Raw genomic sequence first — 19,561 nt, 5'->3', positions numbered from 1 at the left:
ATCTTTAGTGACATGTTGCAACCAAGGCTTTTGTATGCCTTGAGGAGGTTTTCCACCAACAACCTGTAGTTGTTTGCCTTGTTGTTTCCGAGAAAATTTATTGCCACTAACTGGAAGGCTTTCCATGCCGTCTTTTCCTTGCCACACAGTGCATGGTCAAATGCATCATCTCGAAGAAGTTCACGAATCTGAGGACCAACAAAGACACCTTCCTTTATCTTAGCTTCACTTAACCTTGGAAATTTTCCACGGAGGTACTTGAAAGCTGCTTGTGTTTTATCAATGGCCTTGACAAAGTTCTTCATCAGACCCAGCTTGATGTGTAAGGGTGGTAACAAAATCTTCCTTGATTCAACCAGTGGTGGATGCTGAACACTTTTCCTCCCAGGCTCCAATGACTGTCGGAGTGGCCAATCTTTCTTGATGTAGTGGGAATCTCTTGCACGACTATCCCATTCGCAGAGAAAACAGCAGTACTTTGTGTATCCAGTCTGCAGACCAAGCAAGAGAGCAACAACCTTCAAATCACCACAAAGCTGCCACTGATGTTGGTCATAGTTTATGCACCTCAAAAGTTGTTTCATGTTGTCATAGGTCTCCTTCATATGGACTGCATGACCAACTGAAATTGATGGCAAAACATTGCCATTATGCAGTAAAACAGCTTTAAGACTCGTCTTCGATGAATCAATGAACAGTCTCCACTCATCTGGATCGTGAACGATGTTGAGGGATGCCATCACACCATCGATGTTGTTGCAGGCTACAAGATCACCTTCCATGAAGAAGAATGGGACAAGATCCTTTTGACAGTCACGGAAAATGGAAACCCTAACATCACCTGCCAGGAGATTCCACTGCTGTAGTCTGGAGCCCAACAGCTCTGCCTTACTCTTGGGTAGTTCCAAATCCCTGACAAGGTCATTCAGTTCACCTTGTGTTATGAGGTGTGGTTCAGAGGAGGAGGATGGAGAAAATGTGGGTCCTGTGACACTGATGGTTCAGGACCAGAAGTTTTCATCCTCTTATGAGGAGAGGCTGAGGGAACTGGGATTGTTTAGTCTCCAGAAGAGAAGAATGAGGGGGATTTGATAGCAGCCTTCAACTACCTGAAGGGGGGTTCCAAAGAGGATGGAGCTTGGCTGTTCTCAGTGGTGGCAGACGACAGAACAAGGAGCAATGGTCTCAAGTTGCAGTGGGGGAGGTCCAGGTTGGATATCAGGAAAAAACTATTTCACTAGGAGGGTGGTGAAGCTCTGGAATGCGTTACCTAGGGAGGTGGTGGAGTCTCCTTCCTTGGAGGTTTTTAAGGCCCGGCTTGACAAAGCCCTGGCTGGGATGATTTAGTTGGGAATTGGTCCTGCTTTGAGCAGGGGGTTGGACTAGATGACCTCTTGAGGTCCCTTCCAACTCTGATATTCTATGATTCTATGATTCTATGATTCTTCCTCATCTGACTCAAGTGAGAATGATTCTGGTGCATCAGGAACCGGCAGTCCTTCTCCGTGGGGTACTGGGCGTATAGCTGATGGAATGTTTGGATAATGCACAGTCCACTTTTTCTTCTTTGACACACCTTTCCAACTGGAGGCACCATGCAGAAGTAACAATTGCTGGTATGATCTGTTGGCTCTCTCCAAATCATTGGCACTGCAAAAGGCATAGATTTCCTTTTCCTGTTCAACCACTGGTGAAGATTTGTTGCACAAGTGTTGCAGCACATAAATGTGGGGCCCACCTCTTGTCCTGATCTCCAATTTTGCAGCCAAAATAAAGGTGATAGGCTTTCTTAACCATAGTGGTTATAACTGCGCTTTTGTGATGCAAAAGTCACCACAAACATAGCAGAAGTTATCTGCACTGTTCACACAAGTAAGAGGCATCTCTGCTCACTTTGGCTAAACAGAAATGTGTCCCCTTTGCAAAATCAAACACTGACAAATAAGAGAGCACGACACTATGATTTCTAGAGCTGATATAGGGCAATTTGTTCAGCAGAGTGATGTAAGCTTCTTTATGATTGCATCATCCATGACTTCTAAGAATAACATGATGCAATTCATATCATGTATGACGCAATACCAGCTTCAGATTGCATCATTCATTGTTTTGCCTAAAAAGCAAGTACTGTCCAAACCCCAGTCATAGATTTATTCACAGATCAAGTCAAAGATGTATTTTAGTCATTTCTGGTTTAAATTGAGATCCCTTCCCTTTATAACTCACTTATCCTCCGCCATTCCCAAGTCAAGGGTCGTATATACTGACCCAATAGCATATCTTGAAAACTAGAGCCAATCAAACAATTTTAAGCATCATTTTCGTTCTCAGTGACCCAGAATTAGTAAAGTTTGACTACATTTTATTCAGAAGCATTTTGGCTGTAGAGCAGTGTAATTCATCACCTCTGGGGGAAAAAAAAAAGGCAGCTATATAGGATACTTAAATATGATCTAGGTACCTAACTTCAAGCACCCATTTTGTATTTGTTAAATTGGGGGTTTACAAAAGAACCATCTTTCTACCCCTTCTGAAGACCATCAACCTGCCTCTGTATTGGGGTGATTGCAGTCAACAGGTGTTTAGGATTGGAATTCAAGGGGAACAAGCACCACCAAAAATGCTACAGCTACCTCTGAATGACTCCTATATTCCACAAATAAATGGCAGCAGCTCACAAAGCAGTTTTTTTTCTTCATTAGGACAGGTAAAGAAATCTAAGCATTTAACTATATGTGGTGATTAGTGGTAAATTTTTTCTTCCTCTTTACGATTCACTGATTGGAAGTGAAATCGGTCCTTACCCAGAGAAAAAAATATATACTCTTTCCCAGCCTTATAAATTCATAAAGGATGAATATTGAGCTTTCTAGTGTTCTTTTGAAAGAGAAACAGAGATCCAACAGTGACTTAGGTTTCAAAAGCAACGGCAGTACGAGAACTCAGACGAGAACACTGACATTGGGGAATAAATTTAGCTTTTTGAAGTGAAGAGCAAGCCACTTCCCTTCCGCTTTCCAACATAATTAACATATCCAGACTGTTTTACTGAGGCTGGGCTACATGTAGGATGCTCAACTACATTGGGTGCCTACAGCTCTCCCACAAATAACTTGCTAGTGGTCATTCCCTCCATACCCGTCAACTATTCAGGGCAGTGGCAGTGTCCACTTATAGAGCCCTGAACTATTTTCTGAAGGTAGCAATTTTATTTAACCTTCAGACAATTCTATGGTTCAGACTTACTGAGCTGAGCTTTCTCTTTTTAAAAGAGTCATGCCCTGTGTGATTGATGGATAGGCAAAGACTTTTCAATTTATTTCAAGAACTCTAATTTAAGTATTCTTTACAGCCTCTGCCCTTTCAAACTAGCCAAATTTGCCTTAGATAAATAGATACATTTACCTCAGTAATTTCCTATACAATTCATTCTATTAGAAGAGTGAAGATTGATGTAGCCATGCATGGCTGTTATTAATTCATACATTCTAAGGCCAGAAGGGACTATTATGATAATCTAGTCTAACCTCCCGTATAACACAGGCTGTAAGTTATCTTGTTAAATATATACAGTGATTCCCCCTTAAATCTTTGCCTTAGATAAATAAGTTAACGTTAGTATTGGCAGTATTTCCTATCTAGCAGTTACTGTAGGGTAGGATATGTTACCAATTGTTGGAAACATTTTGTAACACTGACAAATATGTTTTCTCCCTCTCCCCCCACTAACGTTATGCTCAAAATAACTGAACAATTTTTGACCAAACTTTAAAAAACAAAACCTCAGATAGAGATAAAGCATGGAAAAGTTCATCTTTAAAGGTAAATATTGAGAGTTATAAGCAACTGGAAAGAGTAGGCTATGATGGAAAGTGTTAGGCAACCTTAAATATAAGCCTTTCTATACTGTTCCACCTATACTTATATTTTTTTATAAAGGAAAGAAACATGTCTAACATCACACTAGCCACTGTACTTTTATGTTTTGTCCCTGTCTCCTACCTTTTGTATGTCACTTGTTTTGTTTATATTGTAAGCACTGTGGTGCAAGGGGACGTGTTTATACAGCACTTAGCTCAACAGGGCTTCAAACCTGATTGGGGTCTCTAGGCAATACCTAATACTAAGAATAAATATCTCTATTAATGATGAGAAAGACTTTTCTGTCTATCTAAGGCATTGTGTAAGACTGACCACTGTACATTATTAACAATACTTAACCATTAAGTACTGTTTTTATATAATATTGAATTAAGTCTCAATTCCACCATGAGATATTTCATATAACAACAATAATATAGGTAAATATTTTTGTAATTTTAGAGGAGGAGAATTGGAAGCTGAGAAGTTAACTGACTCACCCAAGGCCATAAAAGGAGGCAGTAGCAAAATGAAGATTAGAAATCAGGAGTCCCTAGCTCCCAGGACTAGGCTCAGACCACTCCTCTGTCTTAAAAGGGAAAATATGCTAAACATTAAGGTATGTAAAATTACTAAGTAGTGCTATCTCTTATTCCATACATGTGTGGTAGTCAATGAACCAAAATGACTCTCTGTATTAAGCCTTAATTTTCATGGGAAGCATTCCCCAGTACCCACATTTCGGGGTGGCAAGTTGTATGGGTCCGTGGCGCCTGGGCTCCAGCAAATTCAGGGCCCTGGGGGCCTGGCTCCACCAATGTTTGGGGCCGGGTTTCTCCCCTGGCCCTCCCTGCTGCCTCCACATACCTCCCCCGGAGCATCACCCAGCCCTGCCTGCCACCCTGTGCGCCTCCCCCAGAGCATCCCTGCCTGCTCTGGGCAGCAGGACCCTGCTGCGCTCCTTTGCCAGCTGCTCCCGTGGCCGGCTACAAGGGAGCAGCGCCAGGGGCAGGCTGAGGCAGCTGCTACGCCAGAGGAGGGGAGGGGGTGCATGGCAGACCCCCGCACCGGCAGGCGACTCCAAGTCCACTCAGAGGGAGGGGGGGCTTATCCTGGACCTCCTGAGCAGCAGCCTGGGGGGATCTTGGGTGAGTGTCATGCTGAGGGGGGCCCTCTCCCCCAGAGCTCGCTGCTGCCAGCGGGGAGAGGGCTGGGGGGAGTCCTCCTTCCTGGCCCCAGGCCCCAACCTGCTGCTCCCCAGACTCCTCAACCCAGGCCCCAGCCCCATGCCCCGCACCCCAACTCTCTGTCCCAGCCCAGAGCCCGCACTCAGCACCCAACCCCCCTCCCAGTGCCAGCACCCAGCACCCTAAACCTCCTACGGCACCCCCTCCTGCACCCCAATCCCCAGCCCCAGCCCAGAGCCTGCACCCAGCACCCAAACTCTGTCCCAGAGCCTGCACCCCTCCCACACCCAAACTTCCTCCCAGATCCTGCACTCCACCCCCTCCCCCCCTGCACCCAAACTCCTTCCCAGAGCTTTAGGCAGGTGTCTGTGTGAGGGGGCAGGACTTGGACCCATTCTGGGCACCTCCAAAAATTATACAAACCTGCTGCGCCTGCCCACATTATGGTATTCAAATAACCTGTACTAGTCTCAGGCTTTGTCTACGCTTGTAGCGGCATGCAGGGTATGTGTAGCTACACACCACAGTGAAAGGCAGGCTGTGTCCACACTGCTGTGCATACTACAGGTGGCAGCGAAAGGCTCTCGCAGTGGGGAGACTGCGGGGAAAGGCCTTGGCAGAGGGGAGCCACTCCCCCAGTTTCCACCTCTGCCAGGGCCTTTCCCCACTGCTGGAGCTTTTACCTCCAGCGGGGAAAGACTATGGCAGCAGGGAGCTACCTGAGCCTTTCCCCTCTGCCACCCTCTGCAGCAGGGAAAGGCTCCAGCAGCTCCCTTGGTGGGGAAAGGTTCGGTGTGTCCGCACTCTACTTGCCTAAACAGTGTCTCATTGCTATTTATACCTAGGGTGACCAGACAGCAAGTGTGAAAAATCGGGACATGAGATGGGGGGTAATAGGAGCCTATATAAGAAAAAGACCAAAAAATTGGGATTGTCCCTATAAAATGGGGACATCTGGTCACCCTATTTATACCCATGCTAGGTTGACGTGCTTTGTCTGCACTCTACATGCGGCCATAAGTGTAGACATATCTTTAAAGTGCTGTCACTATTGGTGAGTATAAAGGAAATCTCAGAGGAGCACGACAAAACTACTGATGCTGTGGTTGACAGAGAAGTTAACCTTTTTAATAGTGAGACATATGGAGAACGTTAAATTATGCAATATTAATATGTACAAAATGGGCATAGTATATTCCAAATGCCCAAGATACAAAAGTGCCGTTTGGTTGCCAACTCAAACACACTACATTATGCTGCAATTCATTGGGAATGCAAACAGAATGTGTGGTATGCAACAAGCCTTGTTCTTCATAGAGCAACAGTGGAATGTGTAGGACCCTTGGCTATTGAAAACAAAGCCAAAGAGCTGTTTCAAGAGATTCCTAGCCCATTGTTGGCAAAGTTTCAATTGTTAACAGTGGCTCTATCTATACCAGGAGAAAGACACATTGCTGAAAACTATTGTCATCAGTGGGCCTCCTCCTTTTCCTCAGTTGACTAGCAGGGAAAAGGTTTAACTGTTGTGCACAATCTCCGTTTGTTCCATCCTTTCCCCTCACAGTAATCCTAGCTGCTTTACAGTACCCATGACTGAGACCACATTGTTTACTACAAAGGTGCTGAAAACGGTCCTATTTACCCTATCAGTTATTAAATTTTCAGTGCCCATTGAATGGGTATGGAAGGAGGAAGGAACCCACTGATGACAAAAATTGTCAGCCACTGGTCATTTACCTACATAGATAAGGCCAATGAGAACAGGCTGTCCGATCAGATGTCTATCAAAGTGTTCACCGTCATTGGAGCCATGACATACAAAATACTTATTACAGGTACCAGGTTTGCAGAAAGGATAGATACTGTGTCAACTCAAATTGGAGCTCAAACTTTAATTTTGCAGGAATCAAGTAAAATATTTATTGGTCTCAAAATATAAACAGATATTTGTCTGTGAGGGGTTTTTTGTTTTTGTCCATAGTACCTACTAAATAAAACAATTTTTAAACAAAGACATTCTCCCACTGTGTTTGTAAAGGTAGGGTTACCATTCGTCCGGATTCCCCCGGACATGTCCGGCTTTTTTCAGTTAAAAATAGCGTCCGGGGGGAATCTGTCAATGTCCGGACTTCCCCCGCCCCCCATGCAGAGCGTGCGGGGCTTACAGGGCAGCCGGCCGGATGGTGCCACTCGCACGGGGCTCCGGCAGCCAGAGCCCTTCCTTCACTTCCCCCCTCCTCTCCCCTGCAACTTGAGACCACTCCCCTCCTCTCCCTTCCTCCCCCTGCCCTGCATTCACAGATCGCCTCGGGCCTCCGGCAGTCTGGAGCTCCGACCCTGCTCCCCTCCCCCGCTGTGGAGCGCGCTGCTCTGCAGCACAGTAAGGGGGCCGGGGGTCAGAGAAGCGGCAGGGAGGTTCGGGGGGGGGGGGGTAGTCAAGAGACAGGGAGCAGGGGGAGGGTTGGATGGGTCAGGAGTTCGGGGGGGGCTGTCTGGGGGTTGGGGGTGTAAGGTTTTGGGCAGTCAGAGTACAGGTGGGGAGGTTTCAGGAGGGGGCAGTTAGGGGACAAGGCACAGGGAGGCTTAGGTAGGGGGTGGGGTTCTGGAGGGCAGTTAGGAGCAGGGGTCCCAGGAGGGGGCAGTCAGGGGACAAGGAGTGAGGGGATGTTTGGGAGTTCTGGGGGGGGGCTGTCAGGGGGCAGGAGTGGGGAGAGGGATTGGAGCAGTCAGGGGACAGGGAGCAGAGGGGTTTAGATGGGTCGGGAGTTTTGGGGGGGGCTGTCAGGGGGTGGGGAGTGGTTGGATGGGGCGTGGGAGTCCCAGGGGTCTGTCTGGGGGTGGGGGTGTGGATAAGGGTTGGGGCAGTCAGGGGACAGGTAGGGGGTAGAGTCTTAGGGGGCCAGTTAGGATGTGGGGAAGGTCTCAGGAGGGGGCAGTCAGGGGACAAGGAGCAGGGAGGCTTAGGTAGGGGGTGGAGTCCTGGGGGGCAGTTAGGGGCAGGGGTCCCAGGAGGGGGCAGTCAGGGGACAAGGCGTGGGGGGGGAGGGTTGGGGGTTCTGAGGGGGCAGGAAGTGGGAGGGAGTGGAAGGGGCAGGGGCGGGGCTAGGGCAGGACAGGGGCGGGGCTAGGGCGGGGCTCCTCCCGTCCTCTTTTTTGATTGTTGAAATATGGTAACCCTAGTAAAGGGAAACTAGAGGGGAATTTAACATTACAGATTGTGCAGCACCTGGATAACCATAAAATGAAACCTGCTATTTAAAAAAAATAAAGCAAGGTTCATAGGCTTTCATTGTTCAAACAGAGAGATGAAAAAGGTAAACAAATGATGCAAAATAAACTGAATACTAAAGTAAGATTCTATGAATTCCTTTGGGTAAAACAGAGATGTTAGTAGTAAGTTAATTAAACCACAAATAGACTTTTAAAATATATATACACTCATGCAAGTACCATGTTTGCCTGTAAATGTAAAAAACAAAACACAAACCAATAAATGATCATACAACAACCATTGTACTTAGCTATGCCATTGATCTGCATTGCATATTCAGATCTTGACATTCATATACATTTTATACAGCTGCTCCTTACCAGCTCAAAGCCATAGCAGACAATCTTCTAAAATAAACCCACCACAGTTGTGAAGAAAGTTAGAAATAGGTCAGAAATGACCAAAGCTGAATACTATTTTAGCAAAGGATGGCAAATGCAAAATCCAAAAATAATTGGACTAGTTTTAAAACCTTCCTGCAGGCATGAATATAATGATAAGTGATTCATCCTGCTGGAAAAAGACTATGCTGACCAGAGAAGGAAATTTCTTTAACTCTTTCAGTTTTCTATTCTAGAAAGTTTTCTTACTACCTGCTGGAATCACAAGGCAACCGCTAAACATCAAGACTGGAAAGAGGGGGACAAAACATAGTTAGACTTAGACTTTCTGTGCCCAATAACTTTTCACACACCAGTTAGAGCTAACACATAGTGGTCGTGCTGCTGGCTGTGTTCCTGACTTACTGATTCCACAGAATAACATAAGAACTGATATGCCAGGCAGGGGCAGTGCATGTAAAAAGTAACAATAGTTCTAAATCAAGGACGTTCTGGGGCCCTGATTCAGGAAAGAACTGAAGCACACACTGAAGTCCCATTGAATCCACTGGGATTTGAGCACATGCTGTTCCATTGACATCAATGGGATTTATTCATGTGCTTTACTTTAAGCACTAGCTTAAGTGCTTTCCATAATATCAGTTTGGTCAACCAGCTCTAACAAGTTAAGGAGTTGCATCAACAATAATTTACAGGTTTAAAGTTAAAAATGGCAGCAAAATCAGTGAACATAGCCAAATAAAGACCTGATCCGCATTACAGTAAATACCCAACCCTCTATCAATTATAGTTTTAATTATTTATTTACTATTTTGAGGTCATCTGCTTCATCAGAGGGCATATATCTGAACATCCAAATTAGTTGAGCCATTTCCTAAAGTTCAAAATGACCTTTGATAGCATATCACCGAAAAAAATCTGCTCCATGAAACCAGCTATTGGGACTACATAGAGATAACAATAAGACACAGTAAGTAAAATTATTTTGTGTATAATTATAATTTTATATTAAATTCAGGGTAATTGGTACCACAAAGAGACAGTGACTGTCAACTTTCAGCAGAACTGGTAAATACTGTCACAATTTTTAAAACTTCAAAAGGAAAAAAAATAAAAGCTTCATTCAAGTGAGGGAAACCACTGCTTAATAGTTAGATTTCTCATTACGTTGAAGGTAGTCACAGAGAGACATTTCTCCCCATCCCTCCCTGTTGTTGACATGTATGCAGCCATTTCAGAATCCATAAACTACATTAATCAATCCTGTCCATTTTCCTCCCGAGTCCTGACAAACTATAATGAGGCAAGACTCAGCTCATCTTGGAGTTATTTAAAACAGTGGTTATGAAAAAGCCACTGCTTCTATCAAAATGGCAAATGAACAAACATGCTAACTGATGCAGATAAGGAATCCCAAAACCACACTTCAATTCCATCAGCTAATGACTGGCAGATGCCTGATGTACACTGGGTCAAACAGAACGGCCTGTGTGTGTGTGATGGCTTTAAGGCAGCCTTAGAAGATTCCAATCACCTGATTCTCTTGGGGCATTTGGGGGACGGGGGGGCAGGAGGAGAGGATGAGGGAGATAAGTAGAAGAGTGGGCCAGGCCTTTAACTGGCTTTTTCATACCATCTGTGATTGACAAGAACAGTATGGAAGAACTGTAAATCACGATAAGGTTGCTGCAGCCTGGAAGAGTGGGAGCTTTCACACCCTCTCTATGCTGAGACAGAATTCTACTTGCTTTGCTTGCACTTAACACAGCAACAAGAACCCATGGAGAAGAGGAGTGCCAGAGAGGTGGGGAAGAGGTAAGGCAGACATGTCACTAACATTCTCTTCTCCCTTCAATGGTGGGGCAAAAGGGGCAGATTGAAAGACTTTGTCTCAAAACCCCATGATGGCAGAAGAGAGAACGGCTTTAGTAACATTAGTCTGTAGCAAAAGGGCTCTCTTTGCAGGGCCTATTTTGCCTATCCTTGCCTAATTTGTCAGTCCTCTCAGGAATAGTCTTTTTAGTGATTCCTGTTCCCTTGTTAGCCTGAGATACAAGACAGTGTTCAGGTGATCTATGTAGGATTTGGGGCAGAGGGGGAAAGATGGTAGAACGTCCTAGAAAAACATTTCCTTGCAAACCAAACCTATTGGAGTTGAGGGAGAAGTGGGATAGTGATGGTCTGACTGTGGGAAAGGAGATTAAGTGGTATCCTCTTTCCAGCAGCCAGGAGAGAAAGAAGGAACTCCCCTATCACCGCCACAACATTTGTTTGTCTCTTTCCATTTGAATATCATATTTTGTCCTAATAGCTTTTTAAAAAAATATCAGGGGACAGACAATAATAATTATATTTTATGTCAGTCATTAAATAATGGGAAGGAGTTTGGATTGTTGATCTCTTTGGGTTATTGAATTCTTTGTGTTGGCAGTCCAGCCCAGTCTTGATTGCCTGAATAGCATGAGAAATATCAAATAAATTAGAATAGTCCAAGACTGGGACCGTCTAGGAATTTTTCAATACAATGAACAAAGGTTGGGCGATATGGTGTAGTTTCTGGGAGTTTTCAGTAAATGATGTGCTTTATGATACATATGGACTAGTAAATAGTCAGTACATGGCTATTTTAGGGAGATTTCCAATCAGTTCCACCATGTCTATATTACTAAATTGGTGAATTGTCTCCTAGTATCTTCTAAAATATGTGAAAATGAAGTCTGCTTGTAAGGTTAGAAACCAGGTAGTCATATAGGCTTAAATCTCAGAGGATAAGACCTGGCCTGAACAGACAGACTCATGCTAGACAGACACATGCTCGACAGACACATGCTCAAGATAGTGCCCTAAACATATCAGTGTGGATCTTGTGGAAGCTCAGGCTAGCCACCTAAGCTCGGATCAAAGGGTTTGGGAAGGCTTGGATTCAGGCAGTTAGTTTGAGCTGCTGTCCATGCTGAAACATCCACGCTGCTATTTTTGTGCTCTAGCTTTGAGCAGAGCTAGCATGAGTCCGTCTATCCAGGCCAGGAGTTCAAGCCACCAGCTGTAGTGAGGACATACTGTAAATGTCTATCTCCCAGTATAAAGGTGAATAATAAAATTAGCATAGTTTGTCTTCGGGAACTGCCAAATGCACCATTTCTAGGCACCACCTCTACCAACCAAGCTTCTCATTGGAGCAGCACTTAAGAGTAGCAAGGAAAACCTCATCAGAGAAGCTAGTCCAAGACTAAGGAATAGCTACTACACAATCGCTGACATTTAGGGAAACTCCATTAGGGACAGAACTAACAATGAGATATAAGAGCATCAGAAATCACCTTGTTAAATGAAGACATATTCTTTTCATTTCAAGGAAGACTAATATTTGCTGTAAAAAGAAGAACAGGAGTACTTGTGGCACCTTAGAGACTAACAAATTTATTAGAGCATAAGCTTTCGTGGACTACAGCCCACTTCTTCGGTCCACGAAAGCTTATGCTCTAATAAATTTGTTAGTCTCTAAGGTGCCACAAGTACTCCTGTTCTTCTTTTTGCGGATACAGACTAACACGGCTGCTACTCTGAAACCTAATATTTGCTGTGTATCTTACATTGACAGCCAGAACACTGGAATGTATATGCACTGCAATGAGGATTATTTACTATCTGGCCATTCACCTACTTTATTTTTCTTCACTGTCTGTTGCATCTATGACCCAGTTTTGCAAAATAAAGTTAGAAAATGGGATGTGCTTGTCATTGACACTTAACATAAAGTCATTTACTGTATAACTTTATATATTTTACTCCCAGGCTACAGAAATATGAAGAAATCGTTAGAAAATTAGGCTGACAAATTACAAGTAACTTTAATACTGTTTAGCAAGGTATTTATCTGTAAATCATACTGCTTTTATTCTCCCTCGACTTTCAGCTTACACTGACATCTGCATTTATCATTTATTATCATAGTAGCTAGACTGTTGCAAAGCACTATTATCTTACCCAAAGCACAGTTTGGTCAGCATCAACTACTGATTCAGCATCATGTGATGAGCTGCTGAGCAGAGTACTTTAGGACACTACTAAGTGCAAAAAGTTAAAATGCTGTTTAATTTTTTTCATAACATACATAAAAATCAATCAATAGATCCCTTCTAGTTCCATTGGCCTGTAAATAAAACAGGCTTAGTGTGAGGTACTTTGCTATTGCTTCAAATATCTGACACTTATGCTTCAACGCAGTATTGTTGTAGTCATGCTGGTCCAAGATATTAGAGAGACAAGATGGGTGAGGTAATATATTGGGAAAACTTCTTTTGGTCAGAGACACAAGCTTTCGAGCTTACTCAGAATTGAAGAACAACTCTCTGTAAGCTCAAAAGTGTGTCTCTCTCACCAACAGAAGTTGGCCCAATAAAAGATGTTACCTCACCCATCTTGTCTATCACATAATGCCTTTAATGCATTAACACATTAAGGTATGCCTGTTTGGCTAAAACCCTGCATAGTGCTTGGAAATATGGGCTATAATCACCTGCCAGTTTGAATAACCCAAACCCAGCTTTATTATGTGGTATCAGTGTTACCTACATCATTTGAAATTTAAAAGACAGAGCTTCCTTCAAGTTCTCTCTGATTATTTCTCATATTTTCTATTTATATCCAATAGCAAAGTCACTAAAGGAAGTTCATCAGGGAGAACAGATACCAGGTAATGGAAATTACTGGGCAGAGTCTGTAATGCCAATGTTTCATCTTGAATTAAAAAAAACCAACAGAACATAGATTATTAAATAAAGTATCTTCTTACCTTGTTTTTCCCCCAATTTTCTGCATGTTAATATCAAATTTGTGATACCTAATCAAAATATATTCCTGCTTTGCCTTCTTTTTCCTGTACCAATGTGTGCATTACTGGACCTAATATACATTTCTGAAATGTATCTTCTCTAAACACAGCGGATAAACCTAGAAAGAAAAGACAGACACAGACAGGCAGGAACAAAACATTCACCATGGGAAGTGTATTACCTTTGGCTGGGTTTACTTTTATCCCTGACCTATACAGCATCTCCTCATTCTGCCAGTCCCCATTCCTGACAACAGTCTTGAGTCCATAGAAAAGAATTAATGCAGCAGTGGCATAAAAAATCAAGTTCTTCAGAAAGCGCTTTTGGGCTTTGATATAAAGGGACCTGGCACCCACTGTAATCAGCAGGCAGAAGCCCATACTAGGAATATATAGTACACGCTCTGCTATTACAAAGCCTACATAGAAAAATAGGTTTGTGGCAGGAACAAAGGGCACTATTAACAAAGACAGAGACAGAAGTACAATGTTCTCAGTTGAAGGAAGCTGAGGTCTCTGGATTACATGTTTTTTTATGCCATTCTCTTCTTTTGAGGCAAAGCTGGACTTCAGCTCCAAACTCTTGTACTCCATGTCTGAGTGGCAGCTATGCCCATTAGTATTCTGCTTGCCATTCATTACAGTTTTCCCATTGCATTCTCTCTTATTGCTGGAACTCTTCAAGCTAGAGTAGGCAAGGAGGAGGAGTCCAGCATAGAAGGCCACAGTGTGTAGATTCCTCCAGTCACTGGCTGTTTTAAGAAGAGGCACCGCATCCATAGACCAATCAAAGCTGAGGGTGTCTGGGCACAGCAACAACCAGAGGTTCTTGGTCGGTAAGTAAAAAAAGGTCAGAGTGCGTGTAAGAAAACTGTCTGAGTCAGCTGCTGGGTTATCAGAGTTGGAAAAACTTGGTGGCTTGTTGCCCATCCAGTACAAGCGGACACCCAGCAGTGCAGTCCCCCAGAAAGTCAATAAACCAATGCTGAAGAAAAGGGACAAATTCTTCCTCTGAAATCAAAAATAAAGAAAGATTCATCAATACAAATTAACATCGCAGACTTTAATTCATAATGATGAGTGCTAGTACAGAGTACAAAGTACAAAGTACAAAGAGAACATGACATATCATATAGTTGGGATTATTTTTAGTGTGCTTTAGTTTCCCACACATGCACCATGGGGCTCTCTGTGCCTTTGTAGTGTATGGCCCACAGAGATTTGTGAGTCTGCTACAGTCTGTAAGCTATCAAGAGCTGGATTTTTTTAACTCAGTCAGTAGAGACTCATACTTTTAGATCCAGAGGTGATGAGTTCAATCCCTATTACTAGTGACCCACCCACTTATAACAAAGTTGTTGTGTTATACTTTGATTATCCTACCCTGGAGAAGTATTCTGTGGGATTCACGTTTATTTATTTATTTTTTTTTACTCATTCTTTGCTCCTGTTTGTGGCTAAATATTTACTGTGCTGTCTTCATTAGTGATAATAATTGAATTTACAGATTGTGAAAGGTGCTGTCTCAACAGCACTGGAAATTGAAAGTTTATCCAGTGCAAGTTTCCCTGGTGTACTTCATCTGGAAAGTGAAGGGAGTTTACAAGGAGATGAGAGATTAAACTAGTCTCAGATTTCATATTTGGTGTCTCAGCTGAGACTGCTACAAATGGAGTGTTTTAGGAAATGAACTGAAGTCACCAACTCACACCTAACAGCCACTGGATAAGGCGCACAGCATTCAAATCAGTAAAGGCAAATGGATCTGAATGATTCATCTGTTCCCAATTCCTTAACCTACTCGAGTATGTTAGCCAGATTTTGCCATATCTTTAGATGACTCTCTACTTGTTTATATTGATTTTATGCTGGTGCAATTCCATCTTCTTCAGTGGAGTTACTGTGGCACAAAACCAATGTAACAAGACACATTATAAGTTTGACACATATCAGTTTATGTTTAGGGCTGATCACTCAGTGGAAACTGGTTTACTGAAAGGTCATTTGGAACTGCCCACTTTACTGCTTAGAGATGTGAGCCACATGGAGTGTACGGGGTAAGAGTAGTATCGCCCCAGAAAGCAAGATGGAGCTCTTAGGGTATCCAACACAGCTAAAATAAATTAATTTTAATAATTATAAATAGAACAACATTGATCTACTTATAACTAGAGCTAGCTAGGCAAAAATTTTCAGACTAAACTGTTCTTCAAAATTGCAGATTTGGATTGACTGAAATATTTTGCAAATTTGTGTCAAATTGCCAAATTGTTTCAGTCAAAAAACTCCCCAAAGTAACCTGGAAAACTCAAAATGTTTCATTTTGATATCTGTGAAATGAAACATTTCAATTTGGATTCAAAATTACTTTGTTCTGAATTTTACTTAAATTTCATTTTAGAAAGTAAAAACCTCAAAAAATGAAACAAAACATTTCATTTCAGGAAAAATGTAACGCTGCATTCAACCCAAAATGAAATTTCATCTTCTTAGATGACAAAAATTTCAAAAGATTTTCATTTTAAATCAATCCAAACCAAACTATTTATTACATTTTTGGGTTAGTCACTGAACCAAAAAATCTGTTATTCTCGCAGCTCTAATTCTGAGTCTTTTTTAAGAAACTTCTTGTTAGCCAAATAATTCCAGATGTTCTGTAGGGATTTTGATGTCATTTTCCATGTCTATAATAATGTCATTTAAATTTTGTTAGAACGTACTCTCCGTATTTAATGCTATTCATTCATAACCTCGTTGTGCCCTGCCTGTTTGGTACTCAGGATCTCACTTTGTCTTATCTCTTTCAAATAGTTCACTCTTGTTCTTTCTGGGAAAACGTTCCCTTGATCTCATAAACCATAGGTATTTGCAGGGCTCTGTTTTGGGCCTATTGTTTACAGTTTCTGTATTTCTACAGCCTACTGGACCCCTTCTTCTATGACATGATTTTGATCATCATCATGTATCTGCTAATCACATGCAGATTTTTATTTCTTTTTAAAGATTTATTTAGGTTCCCTATCCAAGAATGCCTATCCAAGAATATTTCATGTAATGTAGATAAATTCACCCAGGGAGGAAATGGAGGCTTTAGCAGGGAATAAGCAGATTATTTTACACCATACTAGTTCCTGTATTTGAGATCAGTTACTCCCACTTAAAAATACTGCTTGAACTCTGAAGAATTCCAAAGTCTCTTTTGAGTCCATATGTTTCCCTGTCCATCCTGGATATATTATTAGATATTATCTATTTAATCTCTCTAGAAATCAGCAAGTTCAGCAGAGGTCAAAATATAGGTCTACACTTTATGATTTATTTATTCCCAGGCTAGCATACTGTAATAGCCTACTTTTTATTTGCAATCTAGATAACACATCAAATGACTAGCAGAATGTTATCCTCTTAGCACTCATGTTATGCCTCTTTTTAGGTGACTGGCCTGGTTATCACTAGAACTGAAAATTGAGTCCATATTTTATTAATAAAGCTATTCAACTCCCAGCTCTGTTACATTTACAGGGTGGTGCTTTCATTTATGCCCCTCACTTATAATTGGGTGTTCAGCTTCTGATTTGTCCTTTCGTCCACTATCATTTCCCTCAGTTAAACCACATATTTTTCCTCCTTGGGCTCAGATATGTTGGAACTCTTTTTCTATTGTCTGTGTGCACAGCCAACTCTCAGTTCTTAAAGTGACACACAAAAGGGGAAAGTAAATTGGGTTTGTGCCCTTTTTGCTCTCTTATGAGCTACAAAGGAGGACTGAAAGGCTTTGCATTAAAAAAAAGAAAAAGAAAAGGCTGGGACAGGAGGGTGCACTGCTTATTTTTGAATTAGAAATTCAGGTCATGTCTATACTGAAGACTAAAGAACTAGCAAGATTAAGACATCCCAAGTACTAAGCTAGTGAAACTTGATTGAGTGGGGAAATGAGCTTTTTCAGATTTTTAGGACAATTGTTGTATTGTTTATTTTGTTAATACCAATTTAACTAAAACAACTGAGGGGAAATCTCACTTAAAAGTCCCACAACTGACCCCCTTCAGTTAAGTCCAAATTTCTGATACTCCCCCAACAAACCAGTGAAAGCCAGTGAAATTCTTTATATCTAAAAAAGACAAGAGAAACAGAACCACCCCCACCACCTCCAAAAAAAAACTTTCAGGTCTTATTCATACATCACAAAACAGCAAGAGTGCAAAAAGTTTCCCTTCTTCTAAACTCTATTTTGTAAGTAACCTTTACATCTAAACTAGGACTGTCAATTAATCGCAGTTAACTCACACGATTAACTAAAAAAAATTAATTGTGATTAATTGCACTTATAACAATAGAATACCAACTGAAATTTATTAAATATTTTGGATGTTTTTCTACATTTTCAATATTGATTTCAATTACAGAATATAATGAGCACAGAATATAGTGAGCACAGTGCTCACTTTATATTATTTTTTATTACAAATATATGCACTGTAAAAATGATAAACAAAAGAAATAGTATTTTTCAATTCACCTCATACAAGTACTGAAGTGCAATCTCTTTATCATGAAAGTGTAACTTACAAATGCAGATTTTTAATTTTTTTTTTTGGTTACAAAACTGCACTCAAAAACAAAACAATGTAAAACTTCAGAGCCTACAAATGCACTCAGTCCTACTTCCTGTTCAGCCAATCACTAAGACAAACAAGTTTGTTTACATTTACAGGAGATAATGCTGCCTGCTTCTTATTTATGTCACTGGAAAATGAGAACAGGCGTTCACATGGCACTTTTGTAGCCGGCATTGCAAGGTATTTACATGCCAGATATGATAAAAATTCGTATGCCCCTTCTATGCTTCAGCCACCATTCCAGAAGACATGCTTCCATGCTGATGATACACGTTAAAAAAATGTGTCAATTAAATTTATGATTGTACCCCTTTGAGGGAGAATTGTACATCTTCTGCTCTGTTTTACCCACATTCTGCATATATTTCATGTTATAGCAGTCTCAGATGATAAGTACATGTTTATTTTATGAACACTTTCACAGCAGATTTGACAAAACGCAAAGAAGGTACCGGTGTGAGATTTCTAAAAAATAGCTACAGCATTCGACCCAAGGTTTAAGAATCTGAAGTGCCATCCAAAATCTGAGAAGGACAATGTGTGGTGCATGTTTTTAGAAGTCTTAAAAGAGCAACACTCCGATGTGGAAACTACAGAACCCAAACCACCAAAAAAGAAAATCAACCTTCTGCTGGTGGCATCTGGCTCAGATGATGAAAATGAACATGCGTCAGTCCACACTGCTTTGGATTGTTATCAAGCAGAACCCATCATCAGCATGGAAACATGTCCTCTGGAATGGTGGTTGAAGCATGAAGGGACATATGAATCTTTAGTGCATCTGGCACATAAATATCTTGCAACGCCAGCTACAATAGTGTCATGTGAACGCCTGTTCCAACTTTCAGGTGACATTGTAAACAAGAAGCAGGCAGCATTATCTCCTGCAAATTGTAACCGACCTTGTTTCTCTGAGTGATTGGCTGACCAAGAAGTAAGACTGAGTGGACTTGTAGGCTCTAAATTTTACATTGTTTTACTTTTGAATTCAGGTGTTTTTTTTTTAACATAATTCTACATTTGTAAGTTCAACTTTCATGATAAAAACATTGCACTAGAGGTGAATTGCAATTGCAATATGAGGTGAATTGAAAAATACAATTTTTTTTACAGTGCAGATATCTGTAATCAAAAATAAATATAAAGTGAGCACTTCACACTTTGGATTCTGTTGTAATTGAAATTAATATATTTGAAAATGTAGTAAACATCTAAAAATATCTAAAATAAATGGTATTCATGGTTTTTTTAACAGTGCGATTAATCGCGATTAATTTTTTTAAGCAGTTGACAGCCCTAGTCTAAACTATTCTGTGATTACTTTTAGGATAACTTATATGCAGTTAGTGTAATGTCTCCTACTAAGGGGGCCATCTCTCCCTCCAGGCACCCCCCAACCCAGAATTGTGCAGGGACACCCCCCATATTGTGGGGGATCACATGCCTCC

At 41.6% G+C, this 19,561-nt stretch overlaps 1 protein-coding gene across 3 annotated transcripts in view; it reads right to left on the bottom strand.

Annotated features, from left to right (window-relative positions):
* TMTC2 (transmembrane O-mannosyltransferase targeting cadherins 2) overlaps positions 1-19,561 on the bottom strand; it is a 375,568-nt gene that overhangs the window by 157,712 nt on the left and 198,295 nt on the right. For all 3 annotated transcript variants that reach the window (XM_065559918.1, XM_042850889.2, XM_042850888.2), the window contains one exon: positions 13,677-14,505. In XM_065559918.1, the coding sequence (XP_065415990.1) occupies positions 13,677-14,505 (829 nt within the window). The remainder of the gene's footprint in view (positions 1-13,676; positions 14,506-19,561) is intronic.

The sequence above is a fragment of the Chrysemys picta genome, chromosome 1 (genome assembly GCF_011386835.1).
Source record: "Chrysemys picta bellii isolate R12L10 chromosome 1, ASM1138683v2, whole genome shotgun sequence".
Classification (NCBI taxonomy): domain Eukaryota; kingdom Metazoa; phylum Chordata; order Testudines; family Emydidae; genus Chrysemys; species Chrysemys picta.
Note: the sequence above shows the minus strand (reverse complement) of the source record. Positions and strands in the feature narration are given on the sequence as shown.